A 17333-nucleotide genomic window follows, 5' to 3' on the forward strand; every position below is an offset into this window, starting at 1 on the left:
ATTCCTTTTTGTTGCTGAGTACTACTACTCTGTGGTTGGGATATAACATAGTCTGTTTAACCATTTGCCCACTAAACGACATCTGGTATTTCCAGTTTGGGCTATTGAAAATGAAACTTCTATGAACATGGTATACAGGTTTTGCATGAACACAAGTTTTCATTTCCCTGAGATTAAAGCCCAAGACGGCAAATGATGCGTCATATGGCAACTGCATGTTTAGTTTCCTGAGACACTACTTAGTTGCTTTCCAGAGCAGTGGTGTGACTTTCCATCCCCACAGCAATGCAGAAGAAATCCTGTGTCTTGTCATCCTCACCAGCATTTGGTGTTGTCACTGTTTTTATTTTGGCCATTCTAATAGGTATGTGGTCACAGCTTACTGTGGTTTTATTTTGTACTTCCCTAATGGCTAATATTGTTGAACATCTTTTCATGTGCTTATTGCCATTCGTCTATCTTTTTCAGTGAAATGTCTCTTCATATCTTCTGTCCATATTCTGAATTCTAACTTTTATTTTTCTATTATTGAGTTTTGAAAGCTCTTTAGGCATACCAGATACTAGCCATTTGTTGGCTGTATGGTTTTAGAAGTATTTTCTCCCACTCTGTCACTTGTCTTTTTATCCTCTTAACAGGATCTGCCACAGAGGGAACATTTTTAATTTTAATGAGGTCCAATTTATTAATTTTACCTTTTATGGATCATGCTTTTGATACCAAGTCTTACTCTTTGCCTCGCAGATCCCAAATCCCTGATTGGGATCCAGCACCACTGTTTTTGCACCTTCCTCAAACACCATTTTGACATATTTCTGTGGGTCTATTTCTAGATTCTCTATTTGTTTCTATTGATTATTGTGTCTATCCCCCTGCCAGTACCACAAAGACTTGATTACTCCCACTTCATTCTTCATTTTCAAGATTGTTTTAGCTCTTTTACAACCTGTGCCTTTCTGTATAGATTTTAGAATAAACTCATCTTGTCTACACAGAATCCTGTTAGGATTTTGGTAGGAATCGCATTACAGGTAAAGAGATCAGCCTGGGGGAGAACTGACATCTTTACTATGTTGGATCTTCCAAAACATGAATATGGGGTGTCTCTCCATTCATTTAGGTCTTCTTTCATTTTATCCACACACTGTAATTTTCAGCATACGGATCTTGTACATGTTTTCTTAAGTGTGTACCTACATGTTTAATTTTCTTTATAGTGATTATAAAATATGTATTGTTTTTAATATCACTTTTCACATGTTAGTATAAGTGCAATTAATTTTTGTGTGTTGATCTTGTAGCCTGTGACCTTGCTGAACTCACTAGTTCTACTTCTGGCTGTTTTGGTTTGGGTTGGGTTTTTTTGTTTCGTTTTGTTTTGTTTTGCTTTGCTTTAGTTTTGTCTTTCAGTAGATTCCTTGGAACTTTCTATGAAGACAACCATGTCATCTGCACATAGGGATGATTTTATTTCATCCTTTGCAATTTGTATGCCTTTTTCTCTTTCTTACCTTCCTGTAGTGACTGGAACTTCCAGTACTATGTTGAATAAGCATAGTGTGTTAAAAAAAAAAAATAAGCATAGTGTGAAAACAGGCATCATTGCCTTGTTCCTGAACCTACAGGGAAAGCATTCAGGCTCTTGCTGTTAAGCAAGACATAGCTGTAGGGTTTTGTTTTGTTTTACCATCAAAGGTCTTACAAAATTAGTTTTGTCCTCTCCCTGCCCCTCTCCCTTTTTAAGGAGAAGCTTAAGACTTAGGGATTGGCCCAACTGAGATGACTGAGCAAAAAGGAAATGCAAAGGAGATTTTAGTACTTCCTCTTCCAGGCCAGGCTTGCAAGAGTGATAAAACTAGCTTCCTTTCAAGGGGTGGGTCCGGAGGGGAGGGGGGGTGGGGTGGGGGCTTTAGAGCCCTAATCAGCGTTTGAGAACTAATCTTTGTCAGGGCCCTTGCAGTCTGCAGTGAGCAAAGGGCATCCCGTAAATGGGGCAGAAATTGGCCGTGGCCCAGGAGAGCCTCAGGGAGCCGGGCGCCTGTCCCCTCTCCTGCCCGCCCTCCCAGGCACCTCTGGCAGCCTCGCTGCCTGCCAACCTGAGCTGCCGATAGGAGAGTCTCAGATACCCAAGATCCAGGGTGACAGGAGTGGCCACGGCCAGATTTAGATTTGTGCGAGCTTTTGGCAGTGTTTCACCCAAAGGAGAGACTGGGCTGTGAAGAAAGGAAGCCAATGAAGACTTCCGTGGCTGGGTAACGCTGATGGCAACAAAGTGCATCTGCACTACGCGTAACCCACGGAACGTCGTCTTCTTTTTTAAATAGGGGACGAGGAGGGCCGGCTTAACGTAAAAGCTAAAGAAGACAAGCGATCACCTCCGCCACCACCCCCTCCCCACCCCCGCCCCGGAGCGCGGGGACCCGGCCCGCGGGGGTCCCGCAGCCCCCAGCCCCCCGCCCCCGCGCGTCGCCCCGCCCACCCGCCGCGCTCCCCTCTCGCCCCTCCCCCGGGCTGGCCTGACCACACCTGCGCAGGTTAGCCCCGCGGGGACGCGCCGGCCGCGGCGGCGGGGAAGGTGAGCGGACGGGCGCCGCGGCGTGGGAGGGCCCGGCGAGGACGGGAAACCGGCCTCTGCTAATGGCCGCCCGGCGGCCGGGGCGGGAAGCAGGGCCGCGGCCGGAGGGGGGCGCCCCGGCCGCCGTGGCGCGGGCCGGCCGCGGGCTCCTCGGGGTCCTCTTCCCACGCTTCCTCCTCGCCGGTCCGTACCAAAGCCGCCGGGGGCCGGGGGGGGGGCGCGGACCGATCCACTCGGGGAGGGGCGGCAGGTTAGGCCGCGGCCCGCACCACCTGCGGCCCCCCGGGCGGGGGCGGGGGCGGGGGCGGGGCGGCGGGGGCGGGCCGGGGCCGCACCGCCCTCCCGGTTCCGCTCCGGTCCCTGCCGGCGGGCGGGGCCGCGCCGCCCCGGCCCCTCCGCCCCAGGCCCCTCCCCGCGGCGGCCCCGCGCGGCCCCGCCCGCCCCCGCCGCCCCCGCCGCCCCCGCCGCCCGCGCCGCCCGCGCGCCCGCGCCCCGCGCGCCCCCGCCCGCGGCCCCGCCCGCACCCCGCGCCCCCGCCCGCGCGGCCGGGACGAGCGCCGCCGAGCGCATGCTGATCCCTGTCCTCCTCCTCCTCAGGCGGCGCTGGCGGCGGCCCCGGGACCCGCGGAAGCCGGCATGCTGGAGAAATTCGAGTTGGAAGAAGAAGGTGAGTGCCCCCCGCCGGAGCGCGCCCCGTGTCGCCGCCGAGGGCCCGGGGCGCGGGGGCCGCGGGGTTCACGCCCGGAGGCTGAGCGGCCGCCGCTGCCGAGCGCGGCCGGGGATGCGGGCGCCGGGCCGGCTCGGGGGACGTGTGCGCGGGGCCCGCGGGGCCGCTCGGGGCGGGAGGGGAGCCCCGGCAGCCGGCCGCCGGCAGCCGGCCGCCGGCCGCCCGCACCGAGGGGCGGCCCTTTTGTCCTCAGCAGCCCAAGTCGGGGGAGAGCAAGGTGTCGTGCAGCCCGATTGTGTGATGCCGCCGCTCCCGGAGAGGTGACCCCAAATTGTGTTGACGGCCCCACCTTTAAATAAGGCAGACGGGTCCCTTATCTGGGTGTCCGAAAATACCACCGGCAGGGTGTGTCTGCTGGTTAATGGAGAAAGTTAAATAGGAAAACCAGAAGCGGCTTAGAGCCTCGGTTTGGAGTTCAGGTGACCCTGTCACTCCGTCGTTTCTGTCGCCTCGTCTCCCGTTCGGTTTTCCTTTCTCTTGCCCTATGTTCTTCTCACTTGTCTGGATCCTGTTTGGAAGCTGTTAGCATGGGAGGGGGGGCGAGCTTGTTCTCTGGCAAAATTAATATTTTAAAACGGAATACGATGAGCGATCACCTGGATCTTATTTTGAAACTGTTAAAATTGGAAGGGGATAAGCTTGTTTTTGGGCAAAATCCATATTTAAGATGAAATGGGATGAGCTCGAAGCTGAAAAACAACTTCCTACAAGAGGCTTGACAATTTGAGGAATTTATTGTAAAAGAACTCCACACTGCCTGGCGCACTTGCGTTATTTACTTGGTGACTTCTCTTTTTCCAGAGTATTGATAGAATGAAGCTCCTGGAACAAAGAATTTGCCATGTGGATGCTGTGCCCTGTGCCAACTTTACTTTGATCCTTGCGTTCACTTACAGTCAGGCAATCACTTAAATATGCATACACAGCCGATATGAGAACGTTAACCAGACGGTATTAGGCCGGTACCTGCATTTATTTAGTTTTACATTTCCTGCAGCACTTCACAAACATGTTAGCTAGAAGATAATGCATGTGAAGTAATTATCATTAAAAGTCTGCATCTGTATTTATTATTAGCCACCAGTTACTGGTTACGTTTCAGAATCTTACTGGGACTTAATTTGCATTTTATTCTACTGAAAAATAATCCGGTATCTTAAATCGAATCCACCCCATTACTCATCAGTTCCGTGTCGCAGGTCATGTTTTGACCACTCTCCACAGAGCAGTATGGTGTGCCTCCCTTCCCACTGAGACTTTGAATATCGGGGGATCTTCTTCTTCTCTGAGATCAGAAACGATGAGAATCTGTTGCATTTTAACTTTTTGCAGACTCACGTGGGGGCAGGAGGAAGGTGGAGGGCGGACTCGTGAGAGAGGCACCCACAATTATGGTTAAGCACGCAGTCCCAGCTTCGCATCTTAGCTGCATTCCTTATGTAGCCCTGTGACTTGGACAAGTTCCTGAACTCCTCTTTGCCTCACTCTCCCTGTTTACAAGATGAAGCTAATACCAAGGTGTTTTGAAGATTAAATGAGATAATTTGTGTAGAGTGGTGTTTAGTACAGTGTATAAATCCTTAGTAAGTACTGTGGAAATCTTAGTTACTATTATTTTTTAAGTGCTCTTAACCTGTTTTACTGAATTCATTGACTTTTTAAGGCTTTTATTGATGAACCTTAACAGAGATTGTTCTCGACATGGATTTGTTGAAGGGTTTTTGTTACTTGAGATTTATTGGTTTAATTATGTGCCGTTTCTCAAAGCAGATCCGCAAGCCTTGTTTCTTTTGCATTGTGTCTGTCAACATAATGAACATGAAGTTTTAAACCTAAGCATCTAAGAAAGGGGATTTCCTGTTTTCTCTCATCTATTTTTATCTATATTGCTGTCATTACTTTAAAGTATGTGGAATCCCACAAATAACCATGTCAAACTTTTCTAAATTCTTAAGGAGGCAGAATGTTAAGCACTTGCTTGGAAGCCGTTAGCAGAGCTGGAAGAAATAGTGTTGGTGTGGTTGTCTAAAATGCTGCTTTGTTTCTTTTGAACTTTATATTGCTTATTCATCCATGGTATGGAAAAACTGAATATCCTGAATCTTAAAATTTATTTGGGAGTTAGGGGGGAGTCCTAACAGTTTAAGGCATTACACCTTTAAATATCCTGTGAACTGATGTGTTAGCAGCCTACATAATAGATAGCTGTTGAATAGATCCTCATTAAATCTTTAAATTTCCTTCTTATCCAGTTTAATGTTGTAATGTGCACCTTGCGCTCTGGACACATTGCTTAGACAGAGATACGTTTGGCATATGCAGACATAAAGGATGACTAATATTTTGGTTACCAAGTATTTTTCTATTTCCTAATCAATTATAACAGATACTATATTTGTTAGAAACAGTCTGGAGGTACTGGTGAAGTTGGAATCATCCCTTAAAACATCATTTGCTTCTGGAAAGGGAGAAAAAGCTGTACCACGATCCACCGTCCCTGGTCAGGGTCATCTGCCTGGGTTCTGACACCAACTGGCCTGCCCACTTTCTGCTGCCAATGCTTCTTACCCTTCCACTCTGACAGAGGAACCACTCCTTTAGGGGAAGATCTTTACCACCGTCTCCCATGTATATGTAGGATGAGTGCGTGCTTCTCTTCATCGGCAGCCTCACCACCTCCTCCCAGCCGTACATGCCAGTGATCAGAGAGCTCTGTGTGCCAGAAGTCACCGGAGATCTTTTTTTTAAGAGGCAGATACTAATTCTGTGGGTTTGAGGTGGGACCTGAGGGTCTGCATTTCCACCAAGCTACCAGGTGCTGCTGCTTCGTAGATCCCTCCATGAATAACAAGGCTCTGGAACAGAGCAAACTTTTTCTGTAAAGGGCCACATGGTCTCTGTCTGTGTCACGACTAAGCTTGCCCGAGTAGCAGCGAGGCAGAAAGCCACTGAAGGCCACACTCAACCCAATAGGCCATGCTCCACTGAAACTTTATTTAAAAAACAGGCCAGATTTGGCTCCCAGGGGTAGTTTGCCAGACCCCTGCTCTGTATGCCTTGCGCGCCCGGTCATAGCACGGGCAAGACCTCCTTTTCCTCTGGCTCCATCCTACCAGTGATGCGGCCCAGCCCTGCCAAATCCTGTCCACTTTTTGAGGCCATCCCCAAATCCCTTCTATGCCTTTATCACGATTCATCTTACCGTTCTTCGTGCCTGAGATGGCTGGCACATGGCAAGTGCTCAGCAGTGTTGGAAATTGTGAGGATGGCATCTCCACACTTGGGGGAATGTTGCGAGGCCTCCGTGATTCCGTGGATGCACAGTGATGAGAACAGTGCCTCACCCATAGCAGCCACCATATGTGTTTACTTTTCAAATTTTTTATTCATGTGTCCATTAGATTTGTGTTTGTTTTTATCAGGATGAGCAGTCATGAACTTATTTAATGGCAGGACCAAGTGCAAGTACCGCGTAGGGACCTGAACACCACCGTGAAGAGATGCCTTCTGAAGTAGATGAGTTCCAGCCTTTCACTCACAATTAGTGAATCTGTAATTCTGGCACCACTTCAAGAATTTTACAGCCCCTTGGAGCTATCTGTGTTATCTCCCGGCTTCCCTCTTATCCCGTCAGCTGTCACGGACTCTTCACTTATTTCGGGTTTTTAGTGACTTGTTGTGGATGCCTCACCCCACTTAGCTGGCTCTGCAGCTGGCTTCTCCCCTCTTCCCTTGCTGCCTGACTCCTCCCTGGTCCCAGACCATCCTTGCTGTCCTCAATGCCCTTCTTCACCTTCACAGCATTGTCCAAGGCGTAATTTTTCCAGAACTCACCTCCAACTCATTTTTCTAGCAAGGCTGGTCAACCGGGTCTACACTGATCAAAAATATATAAGAATTAAGGGCCTCCTTTTTTTTTAGGAGGGAAAGTATTATTTTTCCAGTCAAGAATCTCAGAACTTTAGGCCTACTTTTGTAATGAAGGCGCTGCATCCTTAGGTAATCCACAGTCTCTTGGGGTTTTGCTTGCTGTGAGTTTTCTATCTAAAACAAGGCCTGACACTTGGTGAACTTGAACTTTTCCTTCTAATTAAAAAAATGTGGCCTAAAGCAAGCAGCAGCCACTCTGTAAACTAACAGAACCAAAAATGCGTGCCCACCCAAACTCACTCATTCTTAACTGGGGGAGCAAAGTGAACAAAGACTGGTTCTTGTCAGGGGACAGAAGTTTTTGATATAACAGCTTTATAACAGGTTTGTGGCTCTCAATGGGCCACAGTCCATGAATGGATACACAGTGTGTCTGTGGCTTTAGAGTTTCATAGGGGTGGGACAGTTAGGGGGAGAATGTATGAGAAGTTTCAGAGGTGGATTGGCTAGTGAAAAAAAAGTCTGAGAAACACTGCTCCAACATCAGGAAGAATTATACGCCTGTGTTTTGTGGTGACCTGTCAGACACCCCCTCATCACCTGGCCTTAGGGCCACCGGCTCAGTGAGGCTCAGCTGAGTCCACTGGGTTGGCTGCTGGCGCTCCTGTGAGGAGTGCTGACCTCTGGTGGTAGAGATGCTTGGGTGATCGCCTTGCACTCACCCCTTGGCTGCTCCCCCCGTAATGATAAGATTATTGTAGATTATTGGAAGGCTCTGATGATCATTTGAACTCTGCCCTTTCCTACTGAGCTTACATACTCATCTTCAGCAGGAGATTCTCTCTTAATAATAGAAGTAGTCACAATTTTATGAAACGTTTACAATTAACATTTTTGTTCTCCAGCTAGCCCCATATTTAAAGACTTGCCGTATTTAATAGATTTGGGGTATTTGTTTTAATGTCTCTGAAGTCAGGCTATAGCTTGACGTTTAATGGTATATCTTAGATTTGATGAGACAAAGTAGTCATCTCGTAGGCTGGGGAGGTTTTATTACCTGAAATGGAAAGATCCACTACTTGAAATACAGAGGAGAGTCCAGAAGACCCAGGGACATTCGAAAAAGGAGCCTGCCTCCAGGCTTCACAAGTAACTGGAAAGTCATTATTTTGGCCCTCTCCGTGATGGATGGATCTCCTTGACCTTCCCTCTCAAGACAGACTTTACCTGCTCCTGGGTGGTGCTCTGCTCTGACCCCACCACTCTGGGGACCACAGTACAGACCCTCGACCCATCCTGCAGCTCTGTGTGGGCAGCAGTCCCTGAAGATACTATGCAGCATCTCTGCAACTTTAAATGTCACCTGTGGGTTTTAAAGTGGGAAAACCTGATATAAATTTTGGGACTTTACTTAGAAAGAAGTGGAAGATTTTTTAATATCCCTTTTTTGTGGTTCTCCTAACCGAGATGTGTGTGAAGCATATCAAGCACTGTTGCAAGTGTTCACATTTATTGAATCTTCACATCAGCCTTGAGAGGTAAATATTTTTATCATCCCTGTTTTATAGAGGAAGAAATGAAGACAGTAAGAGGTGCAGTAAATTACCTCGAGGACGTATCTGGGAAGGTGGAGAACCCAGTTTCAAACACATCTTGTGCCCTGAGCCTGTGTGCATAACCAGCACGAAATCATCTTGTATTTAGAAATCCTTTCCGTTCACCCACCTCCTATACAGTTACCAGCCCGTTTCCACTGAGGGGGTTGTCAGTGGCTGCATCGTGCAGACTCTGGGGGGACACCTGTCACGGCTCTTCTTACTTTGAAGAGGTGACAGTCCGCAGAGTCGACCTCTGCCCCCACGCCCCACTCTGCACCCTCATGGTCCCATATCTACGCAGTCCATTTTATCTCCCTGATGGCTCTTACTCTTCTTTCTTGAGCCCTGAACGTTGAAGTTGCTCGTGGCCCTGCCTGGGGCCTCCTCGCCCCCACATGTCACCGCCTCACTGGCTGCCATCGCCTTGGTGACCCCGGGACCTGCTGCCCAGTGTTTTAATGCCGTGCACTTAGCACAATGTGTCATGACTGGCAATGGCCAGATGCACACCCCAGCGTCTCCCCGAGGACCCGGTCACCTGCCTGACCGGCTGACGGCCCATGTGCTTCAGCCTCTAGCACCACCGCCTCTTTTCTCGCCAGGCGGATTCAGTGAGTGGCAGCACATCTGCCCAACTGTGCTTGTGTTAACAAGCATGATGTTCTGGCTCGCTCACCTTCTCACCGTTGCCACTGTCACTGGTCCCATTGCCCAAGGCCAGTGGTCCGAGTGCCGCTTCCACACAGGCTTACCCACTGCTGTTGGAGGGATTACATGACGCACATACTGATCTGTCGCTCCCGTGCTTGAAAGCCTTCGGTGACTCTCCCTCGCCTTTAGGCTGGGGTCCCAAATTTCCAGACCTGCTGTCTGCCCTCTCCTGGCGCCCTCCTCTGCGCCCCTGCTTGTGTCTCCCCCCGCCTGTCCTCAGCCACCCTGCCTAGTTCCTCTGCCTAGTTCCTCAGCGCTGCTGGGCGTCTCCCGGGGCTGTGCTTCCTCTCCTCCTGGCCACCTGCTAGTTCCCTTCAGATCTCAGCCCAAGTGTCACTTCCCTGGGGAAGCCTTTCCCAAAGCCCCAGGCAGGACTTCCTATGTTCTCTCTTGATGGGGCTGTTAGGGAGTAATGCACTTACTTGTGTTTGTCACTGACTTGTCCGCTCAGTGAGAATGGGCACTGAGAACTTATGTTTGCCATGGTTTCAAAGATGCTATGATGAATGAGGCTTCATTTTCAGTAAATATTTGTTCCGTGTGCAAACATATGTATACATGCCTGTGTGTATGTGTATGTACACACACGTATATAGATTTTGAAGGTTTTTAACTTTTACTCTGGCACCTAAGCTTAGCGTACTTCAAGTAGTTAGAGTTATTTCTTATAAAGAAACAAGGCATTTCTGTGAAAGACGAAATCCATTTGCTGGGTGAATGTGTATCAATCACAGAGCAGTTGCAGGTGGGGGCGTGTGGGAAGGATGATGACTTGTGGGGGCCCTCCCAGGGGTGCAGAAACCCTCCCCCTGGACATGGAGGAGAGCGCACAGCGGCTGAACGACTGCTGGACGGCAGAAGTGGGTGGAAATGGGGTGGCTCGCTTACGTAATCTGCTAACCGAGGAAAACATCTTCTAGATCTTTCTTTTGTGGCTGGGTTTGCACTGGCAATGATGTCAGGAAAAAAGCAGCCTAGCTTATCTCTGATAATCAAAGGACGGGGGAGTCCATTTGCTGGAGGAAACTAATTTGGGGACCTTTTGGTTAAATTTTTGTCACTTTTTAATCTGTTTCATGTGCCGCGTCTGCCCCCCACTGTGAGCTATTTCCTGTGAATCTGAGTTTATGTAACTACCTGGTTCATGGTCGTATGTTGGTCATTTGTAACCAGCAGTAAGCTGCCACTGTCCTTAGTTTATAGATCACATGCTATGTTTTTCTATGAACTGTTTCATCATTCCATTATGGCCTCGTCTGGCACACACACATCCACATTGTCTCATGTTTCTTTACACCCTGTGTTTGGCGCTCACTTTTCGCACAGACTTCTCTAGCTTTGGAGCACATGTATGGTGTACCCCCCGCCCCACCTTGAGTTGCATATGTAATCCGTGTCATAGTTGCCAAGAGCTTGGGTCAGAGCCAGCTTGAAGACCCATTCCTTCCACCCAAAAGCTGCGGGACTTCAGGCAGGTTATTTCAAGCTGCAGTTTCTCCATCTATAACTGGGACATACTAGCAGCACCTAGCTAATAGGATTATATGAGGATTAAGTAACGCAAGTGTAGCATTCACTACCGCACCTGCTGAGCAGGACAGTCTCTGCAGGTACAGCCCTGTGATGAAGGCCCATCTGAGCAGGAATTTAAAGATTAAAGTCACCATTAGCGTGTCACCTGGAGCCAGTGGTTCCTTCGGCCACAGTTTTAGGACCCGTGACCTCAGACGTCTCCCCGAATGAGCACTGTATGTGATCAGGTTGGCGTTTGTTTATGCCCATCCCTCACTCACCCTGCAAGAAAGATGGTGTTACCCCATTTATGAATGAAGAAATGCGAGCTGAGGGCATTAAGTAATTTGCCTGAGGTCACCCAGAAAGTGGTAGCAGTTATAATCTAGGCTTGGTCTAGCTCTGCCCTGTTCTTCCTTCTATTCTCTGTACCTGGAGTCCCCATGGGAGGAGAGTGGCCCGCCGCACCACAGGAAAGCCACAGAAGCCAGTGAACCTATAGAGGGATCTTCTGTGAGTGCCTCACTCTGCAGATGATGTGCCATGTTGGAGGTAGCTGGGGGGATCCACTGTATTGCTAAACCCCGGAGATGTTTATGTTTTCACGGACAAATATCTCAGCACTGGCTAACTGGTAATGGGTCACTGTGGGTTAGAACAGCATTGTGTCCAAATCTCAGACTGTAGCACGCTGCGGGGGCTCTGGTGAAGCTGCAGCTCACCTGATGAGATTGACTGAACTGGGCCGTCACACTGTGACTCAAGATGATTTGCTAAATATATTCATTTATCTCTTTTCCCTTCTAAAATCCTACTGAAATGACAGCCGTCAATGAAATGGCATGCAAAAAGTCGTCCCGCTCAGCAAAAGTGTGGTTCTTGGAAGAGACCCAGAAAGTGGGTCAAGTGATGAGTGAAAATGCAAAGCTTCTGAAATCAGAGGGGTCCTTAATTAAAAATGCAAAGATTGGGCAGCTCGGGTGGCTCAGCGGTTAAGCGCCGCCTTCCACCCAGGGCCTTATCCTAGAGACCCAGGATCAAGTCCTGCGTCGGGCTCCCTGCATGGAGCCTGCTTCTCCCTTTGCCTGTGTCTCTGCTTCTCTCTCTCTGTGTCTCTCATGAATAAATAAATAAAATCTTTTAAAAAATAAAATGAAATAATATAAAATAAATAAAAAATATAAAAATGCAAAGATTTAGGAAATAGCATTAAAAGAAACTTGAGTATACCAAACTGTATCAATAAATTTAAAACTCAACCATAAAAGAAATTTAAAATTAGTTGAATTGTACACTTTAAATAGGTGAATGGCATGGAATAATAACCAAGCTGTTTAAAAAAAAAAAAAAAAAAAAACAGGTAATGAAAAGTCCTCGGCTTCCTTCTGCCCTGCAAAAGAGGCCTGGTGTTCAGCCTGTCGATGGGTGTGTTCTGTAAAGCCTTCAGGGAACAGTTTGTGTGTAGGTTGTTTACACAATTTTAGAAAAAGATGATGGGTTCGCAGCTCATTCTGGAATCCTAGCTTGATCCTGACATCCAAACCAGAGGATGGCACACAAATTAGAAAACAAATGATTAAGTTGAAAATATGGGCAGAGCCCCTGCATCAACATCAGCAGAAGGAGCCCCAGGTTGCACAGTGACCAACCTACATGCTGTTCTGGGAATGCACGAAGACTGCAGTTTATTAAGAAATCATCAAGGAATTAACATCTGCAGGTTGAACGAGGGCCCTGGTCATCTCTGTAGATATCGAAATAGGAGTCGATCAATGTCAACGTTTATTTCTATAACAAAATCTTTAAATAAGCCAAAGGAAGAAAAAAAACGTCTTTAAGTTGCTGGAAACCTACTTGCAGAAGCCCCTGGGCAGCTCTGAGGGGGTTGCTGGCACTGTCCCTGCCAGGGAGGCCCCACCTTGCAGACCAGGGGCCCAGGGGCTTGAGCCTCACTCTGCTTCAATGGCCTGTGTCCTAAGGGAACATTGGCTAGGGTGGACGCTTCAATCGTGTGGTCCCAGAATTCGATGCGAAGCTGTTTTAAAATGAATGGGAATCACATGTAATTGCAAGGTCACAGCTTTGTGACTTCCCTTAGGCATTTATTGCAGCCAGTTTTGAGCTGAGAAGACTGTGTGCCTTTACCTACCCACACTTCTTTGCTACTGAGTCTTTGATCGCCCTTCCTGGGAAAGCCAATGCGCTTCCCTTTTGGTGGGTGGGGATTCTGTGCCAGAACACGCAAAACCAAATGTAAAAAGCATAGAGAGAAAAAAATCTAACGCACTTAATTTATCTGGCTGCCTCTTAACAAAAACAAGATCCTAGTTCTTGGAAAACACCAATAAGTGGGTAAACCTTATACCTGTAAAATTATATTTAAGCATTGACTTTGTTAACATTCATGCTTCTAAGCACTTTAGGAAAACTTCTGTGAGTTTGGGCTTTCCTGTATAAAGTTCTGTGTTCCCGTTTTTGCTTATTTCTTGCTCAACTGTTTTAAGTGGTTTTGTAAAAAAAAAATAAATAAATAAAAGACACCATACGTATATAGAAAACGTGTTTCAAAATGTAAAGAATAAAAATATTTTTAAAAAACTAAATTGACGTTCATGGATCGTTCAATGAAATGTCTGTGTATTAAGTTAAAATTATGAGGATTGGAAATAAGGAGTGGGACAAAATTTTGGTTTCTGGGGTTTTAAGTGAAGTTTGAGGTGATGTGTGGATTTTGTTTTAAAATGTCTTCATCCCGGGGCACCTGTGTGGTGCAGTCTGTTAAACATCCAACTCTTGTTTTTGGCTCAAGTGGTGATCTTGGGGTCATAAGATCAAGCCCTACCTGGGGCTCTGCGCTCAGTGTGGAGTCTGCTTAAGATTCTCTCCCTCCTCTGTCCCTCCTGTTTGTGTGCTCTCGCTCTCTCTTTAAAATCAATCTCATTTTAAAAAATGCTTGCATACTCCGCTCTTTGAGACGTGAGTTGGGTCTGTTGCTCTGGCCTGTGATGACTTAAGAGCAGTGTTCAGTCGTGGTAAATGAAGGAGGCAACATGTGGGGTGGAGCTGGGTGTATGTTGCTGGCCATGGCCGAGCAGAGCCTCTTCTCAGTGGTGGCTAGACAGTAAGTGGCATGAGAAGCCGGCCCCCGAGGAGAGGCCACTGGTCCCTTTGAGGGTCCCACCCTTCCCTCGGTCCTAGAAGCCCCCAGTCCCCACAGTAATAAAGTCTGAACTGGCTGGCGGTTTTCGTTTGCCAGGGAGGATGCCCACAGCTGAGTTATGACAGCAGAGCAACAGAAGCAGTCAGTCTCCCGTACGGGCTTGAATTATATCCCCTGACTTGGAATCAGTCAAGCAGTTTGCAGGGACACTGGCCTAGCGCAGGCAGGATGAACCCTAGCAGGTGCTACAGGTGTGACACATGCTTCGGGAATCAGGAGGTCACTGGAACCAGCCCCTGCTCCTTTCTTTCCTGTCCCCACCAGTGAGCCATCTGCGAGCCATTCCCAGCCAGCCTTCCAGCACCTTCCACCTGCCACCTCATCCTGCCATTTTTTAGACTAATTATCAGTGACAGTCTGTCCTTGGTTTTCATACAGTGAAGGCTAGAAATACCAAAGATTCACACCATCTTAGAATTCATTCTTTTACAAACTCTTCTAAATTATAATTCTGTGTAAATAGATTATATAAAAAATGATTTATGACTTTAGTGATTATCTCTGAAATGTGAATTCATCAAGTTGTTTTGCTGTATTTTCAGGTTTTAATATATACAATAGTGTGAACATTTTAATGTCTTCTGCAGTTGTATTCAACTCTGTTATATTTTTATGTCCAAGAGAATTCGGAAATAGTTTCAATATAAAATATGCTGGCAAATAAATAAAAATTAAAAAAAAAAAAGGGGATCCCTGGGTGGCGCAGAGGTTTAGCGCCTGCCTTTGGCCCAGGGCGCGATCCTGGAGACCCGGGATCGAATCCCACGTTGGGCTCCCGGTGCATGGAGCCTGCTTCTCCCTCTGCCTGTGTCTCTGCCTCTCTCTCTCTCTCTCTCTGTGTGACTATCATAAATAAATAAAAATTTAAAAAATAAATAAATAAAATATGCTGGCAAACACTTTCAAAGCTTTAGATTAATGATGTTGTGCTTTAAAAAAAAGATTATATGGGGCCATTACATAGATGTATTCTTTCTATGACCAAAAAAATGTCCATTTTCAATTCTTCAGTCTTACAAGGGTCTATAAACTTTCTTTACTGATCACTGAATCTAGACTCACCAGTATTTTAAACATGGAGCTCTGTTACGGTTTTTCTCTGGAAGGACAGACACACACAGTACAGGAATCCCGGACTCCTACTCGGCCCTCTGCATTTTCCTTACAAGCCTTTCATTGACCTGCCTGCTTGCTACTCAGCAGGTGTGAGCTCGTGCCAGCACCTTCGAGGAGTTTGGGGGTTGGGAGCCTGGCCAGTGCCTCAGGAGGCTGCCATCTAAAAGGAAAGCAGACCCGTAACTTTGGTGCAAGGCACACGATGACTCCAGACCCGAATTACTCCCGAAGCATGAGTGGCAATGCCAAAATGAGCAGTTACTTCTGACTTGAAGACCCCTCAGGAAACTGTCCGGGCCTTTGAACTCAGTTCGGTTTTCCGAGGCCACCATCGCTAAATCCCACAGACGTGGCAGCTTCGAACAGCAGAACTGGATTCCAGGTGACGGTGGCAGTCCCCTCCTCTGAGGGGCGTCTGTGTGCCCTGCCTCTCTCTCTTAGCTTCTGGAGCCACATCCCCGGGCCTGTGGCAGCGGCGTCACTCAGCCTCTGCATCGTCATGTCATCCCGTGGCCTCCTCCTCTCTCTGGGTCTCGTCTTCTCTGTGTCATAAGATCAGAGGTCTTTGGATTTAGGGCCCGGCCTAATCCAGCCTGATCTCATCCCAAGGTCCTTACTGTGATTACATCTGTAAAGACCCTTATTCCAAATAAAGTCTCCTTCTGACCTTCCAGCTGGGCATGTATTTTGGGGAGCCACTCTTCTGCTAAGAAAAGGCAGGTGGGGTTCCAGAAGCCGGTAGAGGACTGGAAAGTGCTCTCTTAGAAGAGGGAACAGCAGGAGCAGAGCAGAGGCGGAAACCCAGGGAGCACATTCCCAAAGTTGAACTTCCCAAACTTCAAAAACTCCTCTGAAAAGGAAGTCTCCATGCAGTCTCAGAGTGGACGACTCGGGGGGCGGGTAGGAAAGGAGGCCAGGAGGGCAGGTGGGGTGTGGTCAGATCCTCTCTGAGGGAAATGCTGGCTTCCACGCATCCCCACCTAGGGTATAGGATTGTTCGCATTAAAACTTAGATGCTGCATTTTTCGGATTCTTTTGCTCACCTTCACATATGAGACACTTTGGACATATACTTTCTACTTCCCAGTAGTGCTTGTTAGCAGTTGCCTCAACCAACGGTGGGTTCGCATGTTGTTGGAGGGGTGCTGAGATTTCACTGCCTGTGTAATGCTCTCTAATTATGCTTCTGTCCAGCGACATAAAACAAGAGCAAGAATGGAACACTGATAATATCTTAACCCCAGTTACCCTTTGAATAAGGGGAGTCTGAACTTCTTGTGTTCTCAGGAATTTTAATAACACATTCCAAACAACCTGTTATTGTTGAATGGTTTTGGGGTTTGTTTTTTTTTTTTTCTTTTTTTGTTTTTAGCTTAACTCCACGTTATTATTTTCTGTTTCATTGCATATCATTCTGCGGTTGTAATTTGAGACTTCATCATAGGGAAAATAATACAGATGGTGCCACGTACAATCAGAAAGCCGATACTCAGTATAGGGAAGCCATGACAGTTGATAATATTTCACTTTATTTTCCTAACTTAAAATACTAATACTTTTGTGATTGACGTTGTCTTCTTACTACAGTAATCATCTCTCTCCTTATCACAGACCAAAATAAATTTTATTATCATTTGTTTTACAGATTTAACATTTTGCTTTTTTTGGTCAAGTTTCTTACATTAAAAAAAAATGTAGGTCCTCCTCAAACCCCACACCCCCAGTCCAGTTGTGAGGAGCATGTCAGACTTTCCAATCAACGGGCTCCTTCCCGAGTGCCTCCTGGGATTCCTCAAGACCATCAAGACAATTGGAACGTCTGGGAAACCACCTCAGCCAAGAGGCGCCTGAGGAGCCAGGCTGAATGTTATGTGCTGTCCTGGATAAAAACTAAGGAATTCTGAATGACAAATGGACTTGTGTTAATAACTTGTTATTGTTTTCCTGGTTCGTGAGCTGTAGCAGAAGTACCATGCTAATGTAAGATGGTGGTGATAGACATTA

At 47.5% G+C, this 17333-nt stretch overlaps 1 protein-coding gene across 9 annotated transcripts in view; it reads left to right on the forward strand.

Moving 5' to 3' along the window:
* Positions 1–17333, forward strand: part of PRKAG2 (protein kinase AMP-activated non-catalytic subunit gamma 2) — a 264343-nt gene that overhangs the window by 203766 nt on the left and 43244 nt on the right. For 6 of the 9 annotated variants that reach the window (XM_055334706.1, XM_055334705.1, XM_055334704.1 and 3 more), the window contains one exon: positions 3173–3242. In XM_055334706.1, coding sequence (XP_055190681.1) covers positions 3173–3242 — 70 coding nt within the window. Of the gene's footprint in view, positions 1–2536; positions 2576–2665; positions 2759–3172; positions 3243–17333 lie in introns of those variants that run through there. The other 3 variants (XM_055334709.1, XM_055334710.1, XM_055334711.1) reach the window with 2 other exon arrangements.

Source organism: Nyctereutes procyonoides, unplaced genomic scaffold, assembly GCF_905146905.1.
Source record: "Nyctereutes procyonoides isolate TBG_1078 unplaced genomic scaffold, NYPRO_anot_genome, whole genome shotgun sequence".
In the NCBI taxonomy this organism is placed as follows: domain Eukaryota; kingdom Metazoa; phylum Chordata; class Mammalia; order Carnivora; family Canidae; genus Nyctereutes; species Nyctereutes procyonoides.